The sequence below is a fragment of the Silurus meridionalis genome, chromosome 21 (genome assembly GCF_014805685.1).
Source record: "Silurus meridionalis isolate SWU-2019-XX chromosome 21, ASM1480568v1, whole genome shotgun sequence".
Classification (NCBI taxonomy): domain Eukaryota; kingdom Metazoa; phylum Chordata; class Actinopteri; order Siluriformes; family Siluridae; genus Silurus; species Silurus meridionalis.
In genome coordinates this window covers 2,377,089-2,402,088 of record NC_060904.1, presented here as the reverse complement: position 1 = coordinate 2,402,088, position 25,000 = coordinate 2,377,089, and the positions used below count along the sequence as shown (strand labels likewise).

Genomic DNA, 25,000 nt, shown 5'->3' with positions numbered 1-25,000 from the left:
CTCTTTAACACATAGTAAAAAAAAGTGTAGGAGTATCACACTGTTTAGCGGATGAATGCGTCTCACCTGAGCGCCGACAATTCCGTTTCCGCCATAGAAATTCTTCGTGTACATGTGCATGGAGCCTCCTTTCCCCTTGGCGACTCCACCCCTTCGACCTGAGAACAGGGGATAGTTAATAGAATGCAGGCATCTGCTATTGTCTCCATACACACATATCTAATCTCATCATAGATTCTTCTTCAAACAGGAAGGTTTAGGACACGGTTTCTCTGTTGAATATAAATATACACGACATGGTCAAAAGTATTGGGACTCCTGAATTTTCCACTCGTATGTGGTTCTTTCTCCAAACTGTTAATACAAAGTCAGAGGTTTAAGAATGAGAAATGGGTTGATGTTAGAGCGCCCTCTTGTGTGCACATGTAAATATTGGCAGCTGCCTTTTAGAAGAATGACTCATATGAAGAGCTACTAGATGTATAAATGATAGAGGTGTATAAGTGATAGAGGTGTATAAGTGATAGGGGTGTTTACGCTACGTGTATTCGTACCGAACCGTTTCAGCACAGGGATTTCGATTTGGTGCACGTGTACTGCAGCGTCACTGTGGACACTCGCTCCATACCGGAAATACGATTTGTATTGTGTTTTAAAACTTTGCGCTGAATAAAACCGATTTTTTTGCACATGCGTGAAATCGCTGCCACTTCCTGCCATCACCAATGATAGGGATAAAAATTCTTTAGCGTTTGCTTCCAGAATAACTCTTAAAACGAGAAAACCCTGACAATTCTGCACATTGAGGAAGTGAGTGAATGAAGGATAAAAGGAATGAAGACATTTGTTAAAGTCTGCTGAAATAAGAACAGTTAAGTAGATCATATATTTACACACACACACACACACACACACACACACACACACACACACACACACACACACACACACACACACTTATGCCGCACATCCCTAATAAATAATAAATGACGTACATTGTGGTTATACACTGTAACTCCTATAACTGTGTGTGTGTGTGTGTGTGTGTGTGTGTAAATGGGCTTCCTTGATATGAACCTGTGAGCTCAGCCAGAATCTCTTTTACAGGCACTCCGCGGGTGTAGGTGTACCCGTGAGCTCGGTATGCCGTGATCAGGTGGTCGTCGAGGGTGATGGCGGCTTCGATGCCCACTGCACATGCCTCCTAATACACACACACACACACACACACACACACACACACACACACAAATCAGTAAACCGCATACACGTGTATGTGTTCATGTAATCCCAAGAATGAATACAGAAGAATAGAATCGTCATCAACAGTGTAGGAGTGAAAATACATCATCACTGATCCTCACCTGGCCATCATACAGGTGACAGAAACCTCGAATGATCTTCTGCTTGTACAGCTGGTCTGCTTTCAGCTCCATGCGCCTCATTAGCTGCATGGTGCGATAGAATTTCAGACCATCCTCCCGAGTGAGCACGGTCTGGGTCGGGGCCCCTGGTCCAGCAGGTAAAGATCACATGGCTAAAGAGAGAGAGAGAGAGAGAGAGAGAGAGAGAGAGAGAGAGAGAGGGAGGGAGGGAGAGGGAGGGGGGGGGGTTCAACATCATCACTCCGTGTTAGAGCCCAGAAATCTAAATCAGATAACAAGGTCTGGTGCCAAACCACAACTGCAATGGATAAGACCTGGTGTTAGTGCAAAGGCGGAGATTTGTGATCAGAAACGTCTGATTGGTCAGGCTTGCACGTATTTTCAACTGAACATTGGGGACATGGGACAGGGACATATTTAAAAAATTTGATTGTAAAGATTTTTTTTATCTGTATTTAATAACAAAGGTTGGCTTTTGAACTAAAATGTCCTTTAGTTATTAATAAATGTTGCGGCACTACTAATTGACTGCTGAAATTATCGGCAAAAATCCATAACGATTCCGGTACGATGTCATGACGAGAGCGGCCTCTAGAGGTGAATCACTGACACTACGTGCTGTTTGTTTTTGCACGAAAAAAATGCAAGCTGCATAATTTAATAATTATATAATGATATTTATTAATGGATATATTCATATTTATTTCCTTATGAGTTTAAACATAGACAATAAAGAAAATGTTTTTCAGACCAGATGACGAAGGAACACGCAGTGAAGCGTGCAAGAGAAACGTATATGATGTATAAACCTTTGCACAGTGACACAGACAAGACGAAGGAACAGACCAGACAACAAAGGAACACACCAGACAAAAGAACAGATCAGACAAAGGAACAGACCAGACGACGAAGGAACAGACAAATGAGGGAACAGACCAGACAAAGGAACAGACCAGACAAAGAAACAGACCAGACGAAAAAAACAGACCAGACGGAAAAAACAGCAACAGACCAGACGGAAAAAAACAGACCAGACGGAAAAAAACAAAAACAGACCAGACGAAAAAAAAAACAGAAACAGACCAGACGAAAAAAACAGACCAGACGAAGGAACACATGTTGAAGCGTGCAAAAGAAAGTCGAAATTTTCACAGAATCGTGGGAAGACAATGCCTTTGCTTTTAGTCACATGACTGCTTTGTTCTGAGTCTCAGAAGCTTTGAAACCACACCTTACTTAATGATTATATAACTGGATTGTTCAATGCCGGGACTTTTATTCTACTGTATCACGTAAAAGTGAGCTCGAAACTGAACCAAGACTCCTGGATGATCACAAGTTCAGATCGAAGTCAAATTTCTGGTGATTATTATGTCGTTACGAGTCGCGAACCCACCTTGATGTCGAAGGTGGCCTGAGGAGTGAAGCTGGCATAGGAGCGGCTCGATAGCACTGCCTTGGACACCTGCATAAGAGAAACGGAAAAATCCTGGTCATAAAGGTTTCAGATGCAACACGGAACATTACGAACAGGTGCAGCTGCTACAGCGTGAATGACAAATCGGTTCCTTGACGCTCCACGACTTTATGTCGCTTTAAATGGATAAAACGCGTGCCATTAATAAATAGATCAGAACCAGAACCCCAGGTTTATTGGCCAAGTGTGTTGACACACAAGGAATTTGGTTCCAGCTGTTGGTGACTCAAAAGTGCAGACATAAATACCAACAATATACAATTTAACTTATAAACAAGATAATTTACATATTTACTTCTGGATGCACATATTCCATATGGAATAATAAAGTATAATATAATAAAGATGATATTTCTGTACCCTGTGTGATAAACATAAACTGTTACTCAGCATCCAGTCACTGCAGAATAACTGTCTACTGTATAAAACTACAAACACACACTATTTTCAGTGTTTAATTCAGTCAGATTTATGTTTAAACACTGTATTTCGTGCCCTGCAGGTCCTACAGGCACAAATCAAGGTCAGGGAGACTCCAGCTGAGCAACTTAGCCGCTAATGTTAGCTTCCTAGCTAGCTGTCTATTTTTGTTCCCGTGTCTACATGTGCAAACATCAGGCAAACATCGTGCAAACATCACGAACACGTACTTTACTCTTTGCTGCTCCTCTGAACGCCATTGAAAGCAAAGACATCATGTTTGATCGGTTCCACAGCCGAAGCGAAACGGACAACTTGGATTTCTCTGCACTTCCGGGTTCAGTTCTTCTTCGGTGGTGGCAAAACGAGTAAAATCGATTCCTTATTGCCCCCAAACGTCTGCAGAGAGAATTACACAAAACCTTCACTCAAAGCCTAAAGGAAAATAATTTTACTGTTAAAGCAGCGATCAAGGGATTAAAAATTAAATCTCACTTTTAAAAGTAAAATTGATTTACATAACTAATTAGATCATAATATTTCTATGAATATTAATGATAATGATAGTTATCTAGACTGCCTCCGTCTCTGACTCGATAGCAAAGAAGGCTGATGATCTTTTTTTCCTCTTTTTATCAAAAAAATAGGGCAAAAAACCGCAGTCTCCTTAATTAACCGGGAGAATATATTTACTGTATTTTGACTGGAAGGAACCACTCACGATGGCTTATAATAGCGAGTAGTTTACAGAATATAAAGCAATAAAAACAAGCAGAAAATCTCCTGATCATCAGGGCACCTGTTAGTGGGTGGATATATTTTTCAAGCAACGAGAACATTTTGTCCACAAAGTTGACGTGTTAGAAGCAGGAAAAATGGGTGAGCGTAAAAGATTTGAGCGAGTTTGACAAATTGTGACGTCTAGACGACTGGGTCAGAGCATCTCCAAAACTGCAGCTCTTGTGAGATGTTCCTGGTCTGCAGTGGTCAGTATCTATCTAAAGTGCTCCAAGGAAGGAACAGTGGTGAACCGGCGACAGGGTGGTGGGGGCTGAGGATCATTGATGCACGTGAGGAGCGAAGGCTGGTCTGTGTGATCCAACAGACAAGCTCCTGTAGCTCAAACTGCTGAAGACGTTCATGCTGTTGATGATCGACGGGTCATTTCATAGCGTTTCTCTCATGTGTACCGTTACAAGAAGCAGCACAACCGAGTGTAATTTTACACTGGAGTTTCTGACCAATCAGATTTCAGAGATAAGGCTCTTGGTAGATACAAATCCATGTTGCTTGAAGCATCTGCTTTAACCAATCAGACTGATTTGGCCACATCAAGCTAGTCAGAGCTTGCAAACTGCATCTGTAGCAAACTGCACAAGCTCGAATATATTCATGTGGATTGAATAGCTGCTGATTTGGTCGCAAAAACACTTACAAGAACATTTAAAGATGGACTTTTCATGAACAGCTGGACATCGTGAGGAAAAGTCGGCCCAAACATTTCAAAACGGTTGCTAAGCTTTACCATGAACCATTTGTGTTTTCTTTACTGTAGCATTTGCACAAAAAACACACAATTTACTTCCAGTTAAATTTCCCAAGGAAAACCGTAATGCGTGGAACCAAATGCGTGATTTTCTGAGGTGAATATCGATGCTTCTGCTGGAGATGATGTATGTAGGAGGTGCAGCTGTGGCTACAGTGAAAGGAGACGTGCTGATTTGTGTTCATTGGGTTTCCTGCTTTAGTGATGACATTCATTCTCGCTGCACTACTGCACTACTCTATAATACTGATGCTTTCTATAGACATGGTGTCATAATGATGGTGGACTGATTCAGGCAGGACACCACTGAAGTTTAATATATATATATATATATATATATATATATATATATATATATATATATATATATATATACAAAACAATAATAAACGCGTTGTGATGATAGTGTGCATGTCTGGTAAAAAATAAAAAAAAACATTTCCTAAAGCAAAATGAATAACAGGTAAGTTTAGGTGAAACAGAACAGGTAGGATATTTGTAAAGGCTAAAATTAGATAATAACGTGGAATTACCGGACCCTTAAATCAGACATTCAGGCGACAATTTTTTTTTTTTCATCCAGAACAATAAACATTTACCTGAAGTTCCGTATCCAGATGTGTCTTATTATCCGGGTAAGTGCAGAAGCAGTAAAAAACCCTTTCTTTAACAGAAAAGTCGCAAACTTTTGGTCGTACAATGAGGATGTGGATGTTCTGTATGAGGTTTGGAGCGTCACACGCGATTAAAGACCTCGTCTGGTTGGGTCGTTGCTATGGTAACCGGGAAGGGACGTCCGGGTGGGAACTCTGGATGTCAACAACAACAATAATACAGTAATAACAATTACGATAATAATTATTGTTGTTATTTTTATTATTATTATTATTATTATTATTATTATTATTATTATTATTATTCAATGGAAAAGGTGTGGAATCTGTTTTCTAAATATTTAATTACCAATAAGGTAAAGAATGTATCCTTAATACTACTTTATCTCTTCTATTATACCAAATATTTTTTATTAAGACATTATCTTCTGCAGAGCTGAGGATGAATCTGTTCTTCATCTCTTCTAGGAAATGTGCATTGTTTTGGAAGGATTTTTGCATCTTTGTTTATGTATTCTCATCACAGAGTTTCTCTGTTATAAAAAAAAGGTGTTTGGTTGCTACGACAACATCTTTTTTGATAAACCTATTTATTTTTCAAGCTACGTTTTTCTTACACAAATGTACATTTTTAATAATTTTTTTGTTTGTTTGGCATTTAGCTCGTATCTGGGCTTTTTTTACTGCCTCCAGCAACTCCAAAGACCTTAATACTGATTTACTGTGATGTTACATTTATTATTATTATTATTATTATTATTATTATTATTATTATTATTATTATTATCATTATTATTACAATTGTATTATATGTAACTGTAGTTTATACTCCTGGGATTGTGGTAGTTTTTTTAAGTTAAATAAATAAATTCAACTAAATAAATAAAAAATCTATCTATCTATCTATCTATCTATCTATCTATCTATCTATCTATCTATCTATCTATCTATCTATCTATTACTTTTTATTTATTTATTGATCTGGTCCTCTTTGACCTTAATAGAAAAAAAATTAAATAATTGCAAACAATTTGATTATTTAATAAAAAATAAAAACAAGTATTTAACGATTAAAAGTATTTAATAAAAACTTTTATTTCCCATTAAAGTCCCGATCAGTGTTTAAACATGGCGGAAGGAGGGCGGTAAAGCGCATGCGCCAACGTCACCGCCGGAAAGTCAGTGTCGAACCGGAAGTGAGAGCGAGTAGCCCATCCGCCATTGTGGCACGGAGCAGCGCCGGGGGGGTGAAACAGGAACAGGCTCAAGCTTCTCATCGTCCCGTCACAGGTTCACAGAGCCCGCGGGCTGAACGTGTTTTCGCGAGAGTCAGGAGCCGCTTCACCGCCACCCAGGACACCGCAGTGCCGCCGCGCGCGTGACCCGAGCGCCCCGGGCCGAGCGCGTTTAAACTCCGCGCATGCGCGTAGTCTGATTGGCTGCCTGAGCCGAGAGGAAGGAAGAGGATTTAATTCTAATCATAATAATCTTTATCACCATCATCATTATTATAATCAAACACGAGGAGACTGTGGTGATCATCAGAACATCACGCAGCTAAAGGCTCCTGGAGGAGGATGTCTGCCACAACTGTTGATCAGGTACACACACACACACACACACACACACACACACACACACACACGAAGCTTTATGACTAGCCATGTCGTTTTCCCATGGTACTGGTAACCACTATCCAAGTTGACTAGTTGACACGCGCATGTGTGTGTGAGAGTGAGTGTGTCTGTCTTCGAGACAGTCTGATCTGTATATAAATCTCTGTAAATGTACAGCATGAGACATGTTTTTTTAATAATATTACAAAATGGTGGGGGCCAATACTTTTGAACCTTTAAGAGTGTCCGGCACCAGTCCTGTGCTGGACAACCCTTGTGTGTGTGTGTGTGTGTGTGTGTGTGTGTGTGTGTGTGAGAAACATGTGCAGCTTGTGTTTCCACTGTTTTCTCTATTAACTCCTTTTTGTCTTTCTTTCTTCACTATAACAGAGACCCAAAAGCCAAGGAAATAAAGGTACGGCTTCCACAACCTCCACATTTCCATATCCTGTAATCTGGATCATCATCTCTCTAGAATCTATTATCTGTAAAAATCTACACGATCAGTTTTACAACACTGTTACGTTTTGCAAGGCGACTGATGAAGATGCACCATTTCACTGCTCAGGGGTTTTAGGTTTGGTACCAGTCTGGTACTCGATACTGACTACTGGAACCAGTCTGATAGCGAGCAGTAGGCTGGGTATCAAGTATGGGTACTAATCCGGACTAGGTATCAATTATAGACACGTTTTTATACTAATCCCTCACTGGGAGTTAAGTACTGGTTCTAATCCCTTACTGAGTGAGTGAGTACTAGTACTAATCATTCGCTGAGAGTTAAGGCATTAGTCCTGTGCTGACAGTTGAGCACTGGTTCTAATCCTTTACTGAGAGTTGAGTACTAGTTCTATTCCCTTACTGAGTGAGTAAGTACTAGTACTAATCATTCTCTGAGAGTTAAGGCATTAGTCCTTTGCTGACAGTTGAGCAATGGTTCTAATCCTTTACTGAGAGTTGAGTGCTAGTTCTAATCCCTCACTGGGAGTTGAGTACTGGTTCTAATCCCTTACTGAGTGACTGAGTACTGGTTTTAATACCCCTAATGAAAGTGGAGTACTGGTTCTAATCCCTTAATGAGAGTTGAGTACTGGTTCTAATCCTTTACTGAAAGTTGAGTACTAGTTATAATACCCCTACTGAGAGATGAGTACTGGTTCTAATCCCTTAATGAGGGTTAAGTACTGGTTCTAATCCCTTAATGAGGGTTAAGTACTGGTTCTAATCCCTTAATGAGAGTTAAGTACTGGTTCTAATCCCTTAATGAGAGTATTGGTACTAATCTGATACAGAATCTGTTAAATTTATGTAGCCGTTACTCAGTTGTTACTCTGAGGCTGAGTAACGCTTGACGTAATTGTTGCCTAAAACTGGATTCTTTTCTTGTTCCTGCAGTGCAAAACGGTTCGATGCATCAGAAGGATTCTGTGAACGATGACGACTTTGAGAGTTACTTAAGCAGCCAGACAAATCAGGTGAGTAGAAAATCCCTTTGTGGCATAATGTACCATTATCTCATTTATACACCTAAGCAGTTTTAAAGGGCCCAGAAGTGGCAGCTTAGTGGTGCTGGGATTTAAACCCACAACCTTCTGATCAGAAGTCTAATATCACAACCACTGAGGTGCCCCTCCCCCTAAAATACTGACCTTTGTATCGTATTAATTAAACTATGTGTAGTTTGTTGAACCAGTGGTAGTGGTCGACTGATATGGGTTTTCCTCTGGCCAATGTCGATTAATTTTTTGGCCGATATGTTTGGCCATTCATCTAATAAAATCGAACAGTTAAGTAATAAAGAGACACACCGTCAGCTGTTTATCGGCCAATTCTGCACGTCGAATCAGCGGCAAGAAATAAAACTCAGATTGGCTGCTCAGTTTAGCGAACGAGCACATATTAGCAGACATGACTAAAAAGCTACACAAATTCCTTAGTAATGATCGTGGCAGGTGGAAACGCTGCTCTATATCTTCACAGTTCTAGCTCTTCCGGTTTCCCTGTTTAGATGCCAAATACAGACTACTGCCACCTGCTGGTGTGGGAGAATGGTGTTCTCTTGTGCAAGCACAGAATGTACATGAACAGTTTGGTGTGTCAGATCCAGCTGCCTAATAATTGGCCTAATTTGCTGCACAATCGGCTGATGTCAATTAATAATTATTTTTTTTTTATCGTCCCAATTAATCAGTCGACCTTTAGCCATTTGTTCGGGAAACTGACGCCTACGTTGTAATTTACAGATACATAGCTGAAGTCCTGTGTTTAATCTTTTAAAGGATTTTTTATGGCTCCCCTTACAGAGTAATAGCTACCCACCGATGTCTGATCCCTACATGCCCAGCTACTATGCACCGTCTATCGGATTTCCATACTCTCTGGGTGAAGCTGCGTGGTCCACCGCAGGCGACCCTCCCATGCCCTACTTGACTACTTATGGACAGATGAGCAATGGTGAGCATCATTTCATCCCTGATGGAGTCTTTAGTCAGCCTGGTGCTCTAGGCAACACCCCTCCCTTTCTTAGCCAACATGGATTTAACTTCTTTCCTGGAAATGCGGACTTTTCCACCTGGGGCACCAGCGGTTCACAGGGCCAGTCAACCCAGAGTTCAGCATACAGCAGCAACTATGGCTATGCCCCCAGCTCGCTGGGAAGGGCTATAGCAGATGGACAGGCCGGGTTTGGCAGTGACACGCAGCTCAGCAAGGTTCCTCCCATGAGCAGCATTGATCAAGGCATGGCCGGGCTCAAGCTTGGATCTGACATGGCAGCTGTTACCAAAACTGTCGGCTCTCCTCTTGGAGGAACAGCTGGCATGAGCAGCATGGCAGCCAACAGTGTGCCTCCCATTAGCTCCTCAGCCCCTAAACCTGCATCCTGGGCAGCCATTGCTAGAAAACCGGCTAAACTTCAGCCGAAAATTAAGCTGAAATCCAATCCAGTCATAGGAAGTGGTGTCACCATTCCTCCACCACCTATAAAACATAACATGAACATTGGAACCTGGGATGACAAAGGTTCCATCACGAAACCACCACTTGCTCAGCACATGTTGCCTCATCAGCCTCTGGTGCAGCCCCAGATTTTAGCTCAACATCAGCCTTTACTGCCTCCTCAAGCTCAACCCCAGCAACTCCAGCTTCAGTCCCCTCAACCGCTTCCACAGCTTCAACCAGGTCCACCACATCCTCTTCATCACCATCCATCCCAGCCTGCCCCTCAGCCGCAGCACCCTTTCGCTCAGCAGAATGCGCCACCCCAGAACCGTTGGGTCGCACCAAGGAACAGAGTGGCCACGTTTAACCCGGGCGGGGGGCAGGAGAGCTTCAGTCTGGGCCCAGGTGTGCCCCTGAGTGCCTCCCCGTCTACCCCTGGTGAGCTCCACCCAGTGCTGGAGAAGCTCAAAGCGCTTAACAGCTACAACCCCAAAGACTTTGACTGGAACGTGAAGAACGGACGCGTGTTCATTATCAAGAGTTATTCCGAGGATGACATCCACCGTTCCATCAAGTACTCGATCTGGTGCAGCACGGAGCATGGCAACAAGCGGCTAGACGCGGCGTACCGCTCGCTGGCCACCAAGGGCCCACTCTACCTCCTGTTCAGCGTCAACGGCAGTGGGCACTTCTGCGGCGTGGCTGAGATGAAGTCGACCGTGGACTACAACGCGTATGCCGGCGTCTGGTCTCAGGACAAGTGGAAGGGCAAGTTCGAGGTCAAGTGGATCTTCGTCAAGGACGTGCCCAACAACCAGCTGCGGCACATCCGCCTGGAGAACAATGACAACAAGCCGGTCACCAACTCCAGGGACACTCAGGAGGTGCCTCTCGAAAAGGCCAAGCAAGTGCTAAAAATTATCGCCACTTTCAAGCATACCACCTCGATCTTCGACGATTTTGCACATTACGAAAAGCGGCAGGAGGAAGAGGAAGCCATACGAAGGGTAAGCGGACCTTATCGGAGCGTTCCTCACTTTCACAATCATTATGCTTTAAGAAAAAAATAATAGTTCAGGTTTCCCCAATACATGTTCTTTAAGAACAGACAGTAGGAAGTCAGTGACTTTTTTGGGAAATCAAAAAAGTCCTAGAGTTTTGTAAGTTTGATGATGTTAAATATGAATAAAGGGAAGATAGTCAAGGAGGAAATGAAAGGCTCGAGATGTCACGGCATGTCGCCAGATGCAGACGTTTTGATCAGACAGAATCAACTGAGCAACACAAGTGAGTAACAACCCAGACGTTTACCTCAGCCCAGACGTTTACCTCAGCCCAGACGTTTACCTCAACCCAGACGTTTACCGTAACCCAGACTTTTATTTCGCCCAGACATTTATTTCACCCAGACTCTCAACCTTAGTTTCTTTTTATTTCTATCCATTTTGCACAGAAGCATAACTATTTTGATTGGTCTGATGCTTCCCACTGAAGCGCTGAAGTACAGAGACTGCTCAGACGGTTAAATCAGAACTCTCGTTAGCCCGAGGTTTCGACTTGTAATCACCTTAGCGCACAGAGTTTGGCTCGGAGCTTAATGAAAAAATCATGACACTAAATCAATAGTGAAGGTTACATAACTGTTTACTGTCTTGGTGCATGTGAGGGTCAGCACTTTGGAGAATTGGGTTTTCGTCTGATTTCCATCCGGAGTTGATTAAAATCCGTGGCTGGAGTGCGGGATAGTAATTAAAAGACATCAATTTCAGAGCCTAGTGGATTTGACATCTCCTACATCCTTTTATTTTTGTTAGAACTTTGACCTTTTTTTTGTTTTATGACGAGGCTTCAGATCGCAAATTCCCAAACTGATAAAAAAAAAAAACCTGAATGTAATTTAGTTTTATAGATTTACATTAAACCCAACCAGCTAGTTAAAAGCTCTGTAGTCTTCATACGCTGATGTTTAATATTATAATATATAAATTATATATATATATATATATAAAATGGCTTTTACATTAGATTCTTTACCTTTTTGCCTAATTTATAAAGGATACTTAATTGTAGTTTTTTTGATGTGGCACATCTGTTTATAGACCATAGAAACAATATCGCAGGGTCTCCAACCTCAAGATGGGATTTTAATTCCCCACACACTTTAAAGCCACGCCCACTCTACAAGCCTTTTTGACTGACAGCCACCAGGGTTGCAATGAGCTGGTAAATTTCCCAGAAACTTTTCATGGGAACTTCATCTGAGGAATTTTGGAAATATTCCAAGTTGGAAACTTACCAGGAGTTTATGGGAATTCATTAGAAATTTGGGGAAATTGATAAAAATCTGTATCATAAACAACCATAAATATGAAAATTTCGTTCGGTCATAATCTGACGCATGCAGAATAATACAGGTGTAAAAAAAAAAAAAAAGACATTTTGACTGATTTAAGAACGTTTTAAAAATAAATGTATGCAATATTTATGTAATTTACGCCAATAATTGTTAACCTACAATTTTATAAATTCCCAGTTTATTTCCATTAATTCCCATGGAAAGTTTTCAGTCTTGAAAATTCCTGGAATTTTGTGACCCTAACAGTCACTCAGTTTGTCCCGTCTGTTCAATAAAATGCAGATGGGTCATTTTTTTATATTTTTTAATGAAACATTTTTGGAAATCTGTCATGTTTTAGAACCGTGGTGCGTTGATACAGGACTGAACTTTACTTCATTCTTCAGTGCTGTTTGCAGATGTGGTGTCTGGCAGCAGCTGCTTTTACCCCGTTTAAGTATTTCATGTTGAAAATAATCCACCGGTTTGCCCCCTTTGATGCCGTGCGGTTAGTTTGTAGATGCCGAGGTAATTTTGAAGGCCTCATCGACTTATTAGCTGCTCATCGTCTCCACATTCACACACCTGGGGTTCGGGGCAGGAGAACCTCCCATAGAGATCACGCCGTATTTCAGATACTTCAGAGTCATTAAAGGCTTTGTTTCCCTTTTTATTTTATTGTAATTTTTTTGTTAGGATTTCTCTCTCTCGCTCTCTCTCTCTCGCTCTCTCTCTCACTTTCTCTCTCTCTCCCGCCATTATCACTTCGTCTTTTCTTACCTCCTCCACTGAAGAAACTCTCAATGGGTGTTTGCGAAAATGCGTGAAAATTAGAGAAGAAACGCATTCAAACTGAAACGGAAAGTGTCCCTCTTTCTCTTTCTCTCTCTCTCTCTCTCTCTCTTTCTCATTTTGTCTCCCTCTATCTTTCTTTTTCTCTCACCTCCATCTTCCACTGCCCTCAATTTCGCTCTTTCTTTCCATCTCTCTTCCTCTCCCTCTCTTTCTTTTCTTTCTCCATCTCTCAGCTCACTCTCCCTTTCTCTCTCTCTTTCTCACTTTATCTCCCCACATCTCTCTCTTTATTTCTTACCTCTTGGTGGCTTAATCATATTCCTCTCTATATCTTTCTCTCTCTCTACGCTGTCCCCTACATCTTTCTCTGACTATCACTCTTCCTTTATGTTCTTTGTTTCTTTTTCTCTCTCTCTCCATCTCTCTCCTTTCCACCTTTCTCTTTCTCTCCCTCCTCCTACATCTTTCTGTTTATTGCTTACCCTCTGTCTCTCCATCTTCCAACACCCTTGACTTTTTTTCATCTCTCCTTCCATCTCTCTCTCTCTCTCTCTCCCCCTCACTTTCTCCATCGCCACCCCTCTCTCTCTCTCTCTCTCTCTCTCTCTCTCTCTCTCTCTCTCTCTGTGTGTGTGTGCTGATGCAGGTTTATCTTCACCCTCGTGAGAGTGATAATCTGCCCCGTGTTTCTCGCGCATGAATATTTCAGGATGGTGTAACAGGGAGCCTGAAGCCACGCAGTCACACGGGTTGATGGGTTTTTTCTCATCTGTGCACTTCATATTAGTGACCTGCAGAGCGCGCACACACGAGATTTTCGAACATACAGTAAGGCTTTATTCATTTGCGGCGCAGGTCATAACACCAGTCACGCTGACGGCAGAGCGTTTGATACCTTCGTGTACAATCGTGCGTGAAATCTCTAAACATTACATTTCACAGGCAGATGTTCCGGCTGTGAGGTGGCATCTCCCGAACTTCGCTTTTAATTCTCCAGGAGTTCATAAGAGTTGCGATCAAGAGTGTGATCAAGAGTGTGAACAGTGCGATAAACAATAATCCTCCTCGATCCCTCTTTCTTCAGATTTGCATAACAGTAGCGGACACTCGCGCACCACGATTTGCATTTCCTGTTGCCATTTTGTCCCCCTTGTCAGAAAATCGCTTGAACATTCCGCCTCCTCTCGTTCCTCTTTTCCTCCCTGAGAGGCTGTGATTAAGCCGCACGCTCTGGGCGGCGACGCTTCTCCTGACTCGGTCTACAATTACGAATTAAGAAAGCGCTTTAATTAGAAACGTTTTGGATATTTTATGTCTAACGCTCTGCTCCTCCATCCCTCTCCCTCTTTCTGTTCCGCAGGAGCGATCTAGAAATAAACAGTAACCCTCTGGACATCTGTTCTGCTCGAACTCCAACACTAATAATGTAGAACCTTTTGAGTTGTCTCCTAAAAAACCCCCTGAGGAAAGAACACGCAGGGTTTTTGCTCCGTTTTCTGCTCAAGACCATGTACGAACACTTTAACACCTCCACCACCATGAAGACCACCACCACCACCACCCCCTGGACTGCCCTCATTCTCACGATGGGAAAAACGTCATCGATCACGTAAACTGTAAGCACTTTCAGTCCTTAAAAAAGCTTCTTACCGACACCCTGAACTCGCACCGGACTTCTGTTTGCTATTAACTCACTAACCTGGTTAGATGCTTTCAAGGATTTCACCAGACTCCTTTGTATTCGTAGGTCTTTTTCGTTCATGACCTTTTTCTTTTTTGTTGTTGTTGTTCGGGTTCCGTACAAACGCGCGGATGGAAAGTGTGTAACGACAAATCTGTATGTCTGCACTCGAATCTGGGATACTTTATTTCTTCCTCCCTCCTTCCCTGACTGAATTAAAGCATGAGCTTGTTTTTTCTGTTCTCTCGCCCCCATACCCCCACTGACCCTTCACCCCTTCTTCTTTCCCTCCATTTATTCATTTAATGCAAGAAAATGATAGCCGAGGATGCGTTCCTTTGTTCTTTTGCTCCTGTGCTTGTCATCGTCCACAAGGAGAACCTCGTACCTCAGTGTGAAGCAGGGCCTCGTCCTCATCCAAACCTTCACCTCACACTTCTCTCCTTCAGCTGAAGAAACGTCCATGTTGGGTTTTTCCTGCATGTAAAATTCGAGGGCCCTGATTTTTGTTTTTTTATTATTACTCCGAAATTATTCGTGTTGCATGAGTTTTTTTTTTTTTTTTTTTTTTGTTTTTTTTTTTTTGCATTTTGAATCTATATTAAATATATATTAAGCATTTATATTGATGACATGCAAAATATTAAGGAAAACCCCCTCTGTCTAGGCCTTGAGTATGAGGAATGATGATTAGATTAAAATGCATTGTTCTGGGTTGAAGTTAGTGAAGACTGGAAATGGAAATGCCTGCTTGCTGATGGATCCGCAACAACATCTGCTCACCTCTGGCGTGTCCTGTTTCTTCATTACAAGCTGCCTTCTTTAGTGGTCCAGGAGGGTTCTGTCTGTCTGTCTGTCTCGCTGTGTGTGTGTGTGTGTGTGTGTGTGTGTGTTGTAAAACGCAACACCTCGATCACTTCCACAGCCGCACTGGCGTCCAGGACGGAGCTGAAGGATGGCAACCCGTATAACCAGAAGCACCTCTCCCTTCTCCTCGTCCTCCTCATCCTCCTCGTCCTCCTTTTCCTCCCTGTGTGTGAGAGTTGTGGCCATGTTTGTATGGGTTACTGTAAATCGATGCTTCGCAATGATGCTAATGCTGATTGCATTATGATGTGATTAATCTGATTTTAAAAATAAATATAGATTTATTAAAACTGAATCACGTCTCAGTGTCCTGACTTCACACACACTCTGGGCAGCATTAAGCACTTTAAAACTGCTACATCAGCAGCCTTGGGGGGGCAATTGATATAAATAACTGCGGCCAGGATTCATTTCACTCCTCAAGCACAATAAAGATCAGGACATGGGTTCTAGAAAGGAGGACAATAAAACCAACTTTGATCTTCAGTAACTGTTTTACGTTGTGGGTTTTAATTGGATCTGTTCACAATTTAAAAGAAACGGTTTGTTAGAATTGCTTTGGGGAGGTTGGGATTGGGACAGAATTCTTCTCCAAGTAGTTCGGAATAGTGAGAATTTGGACACTATTGAAACTAAGAAGATTGCTCATAATTACTTTGGGAACGGTGGGATTAGTCAGAATTGCTTTAAAAGTGTGATGTACTGGCCAGCATTCATTTGGGAGAGGGTGGGATTAGTCAAAGTTGGTTTGGGAACTAATGGGATTGTTCAGAATTCCTTTATACAGGGTGTGATTGGTCAGGAATGCTTTATACAGGGTGGGATTGTTCAGAATTCCTTTATACAGGGTGGGATTGGTCAGGAATGCTTAATACAGGGTGGGATTGGTCAGGAATGCTTTATACAGGGTGGGATTGGTCAGAATTCCTTTATACAGGGTGGGATTGGTCATAATTCTTTTGGGAGAGGGTGGGATTGGTTAGAATTCATTTGGGAGAGGGTGGGATTGGTTAGAACTCCTTTAGACAGGATGGGATTGTTCAGGAATTCTTTATACAGGGTGGGATTGGCCAGAATTCCTTTAGACAGGGCAAGATTGGTTAGAATTCATTTGGGATTGTTCAGGAATTCTTTTAGACAGGGTGGGATTGGTTAGAATTTATTTGAGTGGTTGGATTGTTCAGGAATTCTTTAGACAGGGTGGGATTGTTCAGAATTTTTTTGGGTGGTGGGATTAGTCTTTTTTTTGGAACCATAAAGAACGGGTCAGAATTGCTTTGGAGAAGGTGGGATTGGTCAGGAGTCCTTTAGAAATGGTGGAAATTTCTTGGGGAGAAGGAGGAATTGGTCAGAATTCCTTTCATAATGATGGAACTGGATAACATTTTGTTTAGAGGGAGTGGAAATAGTCAGGATTTCTTTAGAAGCATAAACAATTTTTCAGATTTTTTAAAGAGGTTGGGATTGGTGGGAATCCCAGGTGAGCACACAGGGAGGAACACGGTTCCTCACACAGCCGGACTTGACGGCCATTTGGTGTCCTTGTGCTTGGATTTAGAGGTTGCAACCAAACACCAGATGGCGCCATTGTCTTTAATAAGCTGTTGGCCTGAGAACAAATCCAAAGCGAAAATTCAATCATTTGTTCAATTCTTTTGTAACAAAATATGAATAATACGATTTGCCTTATAAACATCATAAAGGAAATGCTACTGAATTGGATTCTTTGAACCGAATGATTAATCCTGTTGATGGATATTTCTTTTTTTCTTTTTGCTTTAATTTCAGAAGCATATTCAGCAGTAGAGTGACAATTTGAAGGTAGATTTAAATATAGTAAATATATTAGACAATTTTTTATTTATGTATTTATCACATTTTTTGCAGTGTGCAACTGAACCATGAAACATTATTACATCACTAATATAATTGCATGTCAGACTCCTAAAATTTGCTTGTTTGAATCCTTTCTGTAAAGATTCATGACTCTGGTTCAGATTCTGTGTGTGTGTGTGTGTGTGTGTGTGTGTGTGTGTGTGTGTGTGTGTAGCTTGGGAAAATTGGGTAAAAAGAAAAGCTGGAGATTTGGAAGTGTGTATTGGGTTAGATGAGAAAAATAATTCTCTTAAACATAAACTAATTAGGAAACAAATGCAACGAATTGAACAAAATGTCAAATATTCAGTCTGTATGTCTGATGTCTACTGAATAAATGTGTCACATTATAAAATGCATGTTTATATACACCAGTCCCTCGATGCTCAAACCGAGTGCTGTGAAAGGGATTATATTGGTCTGACTGGGAGGAAACTGGGTTCGGTGTCATCGCCGGAGGTTGTAATTGCACTAAGCGCGTTTCAGACTGAGGTGAACTCTGTCCTCCTCTACACGTAGGCTCAGACATCGCTGTGATTCCACGATCGCGGCCCACACTGTGTTTTTCTTTTCTTCTTTTTTGGAGTTTGAACAACACTGCTGCTGTTAATAGGCTTCAGAGCACTGCCTCTAAATTACCCGTTTCACTCACAAGACAAAGCTGGAATATGCAAATGCAGATTTCATGTGTGTTGTTTCTCTGAGCTCGCTCGCTTTTCTCGCTTACTTCTCAAACACGTCGTCGTTTAACCACTCGCCAGAGCCAACAATACAATACATTCAAGATACACAAGCAGCAGCGACCGATGCGATACGATTCCCCGCATTGCGATGCGTTCTGATCCGATTTCGATTCGATTCGACACAATGTGAGTGTGTCAGCATAATACGGTGCTCTACAGTTCAATAGGGAGCAGATAGTTCACTGTTCAAATCATCAATTTACTTAAGTGCCTTCTGACTTCTAACACATGGGCCTTTCACTAACATGCAAACTTTGTAGTGCAAAAAATAAGAAAAAAAGAAAAGATAAAATAAAACCAGATGTTCTTTTCCTCCTGTGTGCAGGAAGTCACAGCTCTGCCTCTGCCATGTTAATCTGGATTCTATGTGACTCTCAGGACACGCCTCCGTAGGTCTCCGTAGTGTTGCGATACGTCATGTTCACATAGCAGCAGCGGTGCTGAGAGAACGAACGTGCTCGAGAAACAGTTTAGCGATGGGAAATCGATCTACATATCGAATCTTGATCACAAATTATCGGTTCCTTTCTAAATAATAATAGTACCATGTGAAGATCAAGATCAAGATCTCCCGTTCTTGTTCACGTCAAAATCAACAGGATGTAAATAAAGATTCGGTCACTTGTGCCAAGTTTGTGCGTTTACCCATTTGTGTTTTCATGGGATTTATTTGCACGTAAGGCCGTCTCTAGAGTGGTGCGGAAAACAAAAAACATCTGCTCTAGTGAAACGCCTTGTTGATGAGAGAGTTCAGAGGAAAATGACCAGACGGTGACTCAAATAAGCACTCTACAGCCGTGGTGAGCAGAAAAGCAACATGTCCACGTTTAATGATGATAGATCTACAGCAGCAGAAGATCAGATCTACTCAAACGGGACAGAAACAGAAACAAGATCCCGATTCTATAGTGGGCACAGATTCACCCAAACTGCATCAATTTACTTATATAAGATTGTGGGAAGAAGTTCCACTAGATTTTGTGGAGATTTGTGTAAGATTCATTTAACCACAGGGGTGTGAGTAAAGTCAAGTACTGAGGTAGGTGAGGTGAGGAGGCCTGGGGTGCAGTCAACGTTTGGAGATCCATAGCAGGAGATCTTCCACTCCAACCCATGGAAAGCAGATCTTCATGGAGCCGGCTTTGTGCACAGAGGGCATCGTCATGCTTTTTGTTTTCATGCAGGTTTGTCCTAATGCTGTGTAATGCAATGTTTTTGAAGCGAATCTCTCTGGGTTTGAGATGTATTGGGCTACAACGAGTTTTTAATGGACATCATTATGTCCATATAGAAAATGCTCGTTTTCGTTATGTGCCGGTAAAATGTCATTAATAACAGTAAAGGAAAAACCCACACCGCGGGACCGGAGGTGATATTCCCGAAATGAGAGATGCAACGAGAGGCAGTGTATAATTACAGCGAAGTGAAGTAAACAGCGTTATTCTGACGAGGAGCTCAGGGATTTATCTTTTCTTTTTCCCTCAAGCTAAAAAAAAAAAAATCTCAAAAAGTGCAACTCGTTAGTGAAGTGGAAAATCGGGCAGACTTTCAGAACTGGCTTTGAAGCAGTCGTAAGATGACATTTTGGAAAATCAAAGTGGTGGGTGTGATGAAGTGGTGGCGAAGAGTGGGAATTATACATGTGTGTATTGATTTATATGTTTTTATCAGGGCAGATTTTCTCCTGCCAGAGAAGTCACACTGACTCCACGCACAGTACGAATGTTCACCTGATTATTTTTCTGCATTTATTTTTTCGATATGATTTTGCACATGATTCGTTTATTCTTGTATTTTTTTGTCAAACACATGATTGATTCGCTTCATTTAACAAATATGGGGTGGTATCAAAAAAAAGGTTTGATACTAGTTTAGTAACACGCCAGCAGATGGCAGCACAAGGCTGCATGCACAGTCACAGGGAGCACTGACCTTCAAAAGTCTCACACAGACACACACACACACACACTTTTCTATCTTTTCTATCTTTTCTATTCATATTAGATTCTTTTATATGATTTTACATTTAAGTTCAGATCTGGTTGATATACCGTGTGTTTAAAACAGATTTATTTTTCACACGGGATTCTTACACACCATTGGTGTAATGTTTTTCTACACTTGATCCTTGCATCCGTTTATTACAAATATGTTTCCTGCCTATGATCCCTTTATCATGTGATTTTCTGTTTTTGAATGATAAGTTTTTACGTCTGACATTATGTACACAGAATTCCGTTCTTTTATAAATGCAATTTGTACATGGGGTAGTGGTAAATCAGTGGTTAAGGTTAATGATCAGGATGCATTTGACTTTTTTATCTGAAGGTCATGAGTTCAAATCTCAGCCACACCATGCTACCACTCCTGGGCCCCTGAGCACGGCCTTTAACCCTAAAATGCTCTGTAGTATGAATTAGATAAATGACGTCGCTCTGGATTGGGGCATCTGCCAAATGCCTTCAATGTACTGTAATGTAAATTGTTAAGGTATTGGACTCTGGATCAGAAGGTCACAAGTTCAAATTCCAGCACCATTAAGCTGCCACTATTGGGCCCTTGAGCAAGGCCCTTGAACCTCAACTGCTCAGCTGGTTAGGAGAGTCTACCAAATGTAAAATGTATATCAGAAGGTTGGAGTTTCAATCACCAGTGTTGCCAAGTTTGGGGCTCTTAACCCCCAAAAGGAGCGGTATCCCGGCTGAGCCCAGCTTCCTAACATCGCTGGGAAATGCAAAGAATAGATTTCTTATATGTAACAAGTAAAAGACACCTTCAAATTCATTTAATTACAGATCCAATTCCTGCGTTTAATTGTTTTACACATGAATTTTACTACACATCATTATCTCACATCGTTTGTGTATTTGCACTTCATTTTCCAATACTTTTTTTTTCGTCCACAAATGATTTCATACATACATGCAATTTCGCGTCACGTCCTGTAGACATTTTTTCTTCAAAGCTCCCATGTAAAACGTATGCGATTGTTTCTTTTACGGTTCTTGTGATGAAAACGCTGGAACACTGCCGGCACGTAGACGCCCAACAAGGACACGGCTAATAATAATCACGCTAAAATTCAGTGTAGGTTACACACTTGGGTTATGTTTCATTTCGAATATATGGCTGTCGAGGGTAGAATTTCTGACTGCCACTTTTCTTGATACTGCCCCGAGCGCAGTATGTAATCAGCACCGAGTTTAACCCCGGCTCGAATCATGATTAAGCCGAGCTTCAGGACATTTACATTTAATGTTTCATTACCCACAAGCTGTGACGAGGCCACAGCAGGCCGGAGATGGAGCTGCTCTCCTATCAGACGTGTCAGCACCTCGTTCGGAGACCGAGCGCGTCCAGAAGCACGCCGTCCCTCACTGAAAGGGATGAAACCTCTCCACTTCTCTGACTTCCTGTCTATAATACCTTACCACAGATTAAGGCCCATTAAAGCCTCTTTGCTGCATGCGCAGTTTCTATTGATTGCATCGACTAGACTCGTTTTAGCCAATGATCCGATTACGCTGCTCGTCCTCTGCCCTCCTCCATCTCTTTATGTCACCCTGGATTTAAGGGCCACTGCTGTGCCCCGGGATCATGCTGACACGTGCACTTTTTTAACACCGTCCCTTTAAGAACCAGGCTGGGGATGGTGAGACAGCCTTCACGTCTGATTTAGAGCATGGAGAAATCTGGAAGACAAGGCAAATGTTTTCATTAAATTTCTGCACTAGGAGTAGAGAAGGAACCCGATGACATTATCATTTAGGGATGTGCATCTCCAGCACTGAGGCTGATGCCATTCCCATCTCGATGCGTAGCCAATGATATGATACATTATATATACACATAAAGCAGCTACCGGTACGATACGATTCCCCTCTGTCGCGATGCAGTGCAATCCGATTTCCAACACAATGCGATTCGATGCAATACGATGCAATGGAAAAAATATGATGCTCTGCAATTCAATATAATAGAATAGAAAACAGAAAACAATAGAAATAGAAAACAATAGAAAACAGATGAAATAAAACAAGACGTCTTTTCCTGTTGTGTCTCCAGGAAGATGCAGCTCTACCTCTGCCATGTTAATCTGTTTTCTATGTGACTCTCAGGACACGATACATCCTCAACGGTGCTGAGAGAACGCGCTCGAGAAACAGTTTAGCGAAAAGAATTACTGGTCATGTTCTAAATAATACAATTATAGTGCATCTACTAATGATTATACATAAATACATTGTTTTTTAACCACACAAATATGTTCAAAATTATGCATCATTACAAATGCCAACTTGGATCTGATAAACGCTTTAATAAATTGATGCATCACATCGCTAGCGTGCTCCAAATATCCACATCTGTATTTGATTTTACATTCCATTTACGGTAAATGGCAGACGTCCTGATCCAGGACTTACGCCTGAGCAGTGGCAGCTTGGTGATGCTGGGATTTAAACTTCTCACCTTCTGCTACCACCTCCCTACCTGCACTCTTTGGATTGAACTCCAAAAAGGGCGTAGTCTTTTATTGGAAAGGTTTCTACTTAACTAAGTTTGACACTGGGAAAAAAAATCCACGACCACTGGAAACATCTGGGAAAACCCAAAAATGCTGGTAACATCTGGGAAAAATCCTGAAGTCCCAAACTGAGTTTACATTGACATGCATGGCATTCGGCAGTCTCCCTTATCCTGAGTAACTTACAACTGAGCAGTTAAGTGGTTAAGGGCCTTGCTCAAGGGCCCAGCAGTGGTAGTATCCACTGGATCCAAAGTGCAGTGCCTTAACCAGTAAGCTACCACCTCTCCCAGCTCCTTTTTTTAATGTCACTGTGCGTAATATTGTTAAACATCTAGAAGGACAGAGATGTTTCAGGTTTGACGTGTCGTCCCGTGGAAGCCCTCCAGATGTCCACTCATGCAAGTGTCTGTATTGAAGTGAAGCATATTGGGGTTAAGGTTATCAGAAGAGTTGGACCAGGTCCAGGCTTCAGGTCCCTCTCGCTGCTCTGGATTTCTGGTTTTGTATTAAGGACTATCTAAATATTACAGTTTTGAGAAACAGACGGCAACGTTTTCAGAACATTCCACAAACCGAAATCTCTTATCTGCCTAATTCTGCTGCCTTTTCTTATTCTGAAGGCTGCACTTTAGCTGACTCGATCCACAAGGACTCTAATGAACCTCATGTGAGGAAATAAAGTGTGGAAAGGGTTGTAAAGACGGGTGAAGCGGGATCTTTCTCCGGCGGAATGGTGCTGAAGAGACGACTCTCAGTAGGATCAAAGATCGTAATAAGCAGCAGTCTGGTGTTATTAGGAGCATTTGTGCCTCATTAAAGCTGCCGCTTGATCACATTCTCTGTTCTTGTGGTTGAGATAATGAAGCGTCTCCCCGCCGAGCTGGATCTCTTTCAGGTAGAGATGCAACCCGAACCACAACGTCTTCACATCGAATCCCACGAGTCTTTATTAAGCGAGGAGGGCCTCGTGTGAAGAGTGTGACAGAACTGGGTCTGAGTCCACACAGCAGCCGGTGTGTGTGATTACCGTGCCTCTACTCCCACAGTTCCTCTCAGTTCCTCTCAGTTCCTGCTCTCTGATCTGACACGCTCGTCTCACTGCATGACTGATAGATCCAGGACACGCACCTAGTGAATCAAACCGAGGGATTCATCACGTCACAGAGCTTTACAGATCCGAGCACAAAGAATCAACTGCAGAACATCAACATCTCAGCAGCAACAACAACACCTCAAAAACATAATGCTCTCTAACAGGTTACTGATATTCAAATGAGCAGTCCTTCATGACAAAAACATCTGGCATAGGGGAAAATCAAGGTAGTGTCATGAAGCAAAGCTTGAGGTTGATTATTTCTCTTAAACCACAGGGTTACTGATCAGAAGGTCGGGGGTTCAAGCCTCTAAATATTTTCATGTTGCCACACCTGAGGCCCTTAAGCAACGCCTTTAACATTCTTGCCTCTAGGGGCGCTGTTTTACTGCTAAACCTGCACTCTGATTTTAGCTTCCTAAATTCGCTGGGACATGCGAAGAAATAATTTCACTTTAATATAAGAGGTTGTATCAAAACGTTTTGAGATTAGTTTTGGCAGCACAAAGCTGACTGGCTTAGGATGTATTTCCTTTCTCAAAATTGTCAGTGTAATAAATTATGCAAGTCCACTAATACCTAAAATATAGACAAAAGTATTGGGATAGCCGACTTTACCAGCCATATGTGTTTTTTCCTCAAACTGTTCTGACAAATTTCAAGGCACACAATTGTATCGGACGTCTTTAAGTTCGGAAGCATGACATTTTTCCTCCACTTAAAACTAGGGGACCCTGTATGCAAAGCCAGCTCCATGAAGATCTGCTTTCCATTGGTTGGAGTGGAGGATCTCCTGCTGTAGAGCTCCCACTCTATTGAACCCCTTTGTGTTGACTGTTTCTAAATGTGGAATGGGATGTTAAAAAGCACACAATGTTATGCTCAGGTGTCCACAAACGTTTGTCCATACAGCGTTTCTTATATCCATCACGAAGGCACCTCTCTGTCTTTCCTAACAGGAATTCTGAGATGTTTTTTCTAGTTGAAGAATTTAAAATGAAAATTGTTTCACTGCCTCTTGGGAGCATGAAAGAAAAAAGGCTAATGCTAATACGCCATCTAATTCTTTTAATATCTCCATCGTC

General features: G+C 41.8%; 2 protein-coding genes across 2 annotated transcripts in view; one reads left to right on the top strand and one right to left on the bottom strand.

Moving 5' to 3' along the window:
• The window catches only part of pdha1b (pyruvate dehydrogenase E1 subunit alpha 1b), a 6,723-nt gene extending 3,056 nt beyond the window's left edge, over positions 1–3,667 (bottom strand). Inside the window, 6 exon segments of the mRNA XM_046833507.1 lie at positions 67–158; positions 1,078–1,204; positions 1,365–1,507; positions 1,510–1,537; positions 2,782–2,850; positions 3,513–3,667. Coding sequence (XP_046689463.1) covers positions 67–158; positions 1,078–1,204; positions 1,365–1,507; positions 1,510–1,537; positions 2,782–2,850; positions 3,513–3,560 — 507 coding nt within the window. The 5' untranslated portion in view covers positions 3,561–3,667.
• Positions 3,668–5,649: 1,982 nt separating this feature from the next.
• Positions 5,650–15,971, top strand: ythdf3 (YTH N(6)-methyladenosine RNA binding protein 3). The gene is made up of 6 exons (XM_046833506.1): positions 5,650–5,664; positions 6,552–7,043; positions 7,449–7,473; positions 8,454–8,533; positions 9,362–11,005; positions 14,489–15,971. Exons 2-6 carry the CDS (start codon positions 7,020–7,022, stop codon positions 14,510–14,512), a joined length of 1,797 nt encoding a protein of 598 aa, XP_046689462.1. The 5' UTR covers positions 5,650–5,664; positions 6,552–7,019; the 3' UTR covers positions 14,513–15,971.
• Positions 15,972–25,000: the final 9,029 nt, after the last annotated feature.

What these genes read in the sequence shown, in the direction of transcription:
- ythdf3 (XM_046833506.1), top strand. Translation starts at nt 7,020, where the DNA reads ATGTCTGCCACAACTGTTGATCAG. An exon ending in TAAGCAGCCAGACAAATCAG is followed by an intron (nt 8,534 to 9,361) that starts GTGAGTAGAAAA and finishes CTCCCCTTACAG; the next exon opens with AGTAATAGCTACCCACCGAT. An exon ending in AAGAGGAAGCCATACGAAGG is followed by an intron (nt 11,006 to 14,488) that starts GTAAGCGGACCT and finishes TCTGTTCCGCAG; the next exon opens with GAGCGATCTAGAAATAAACA.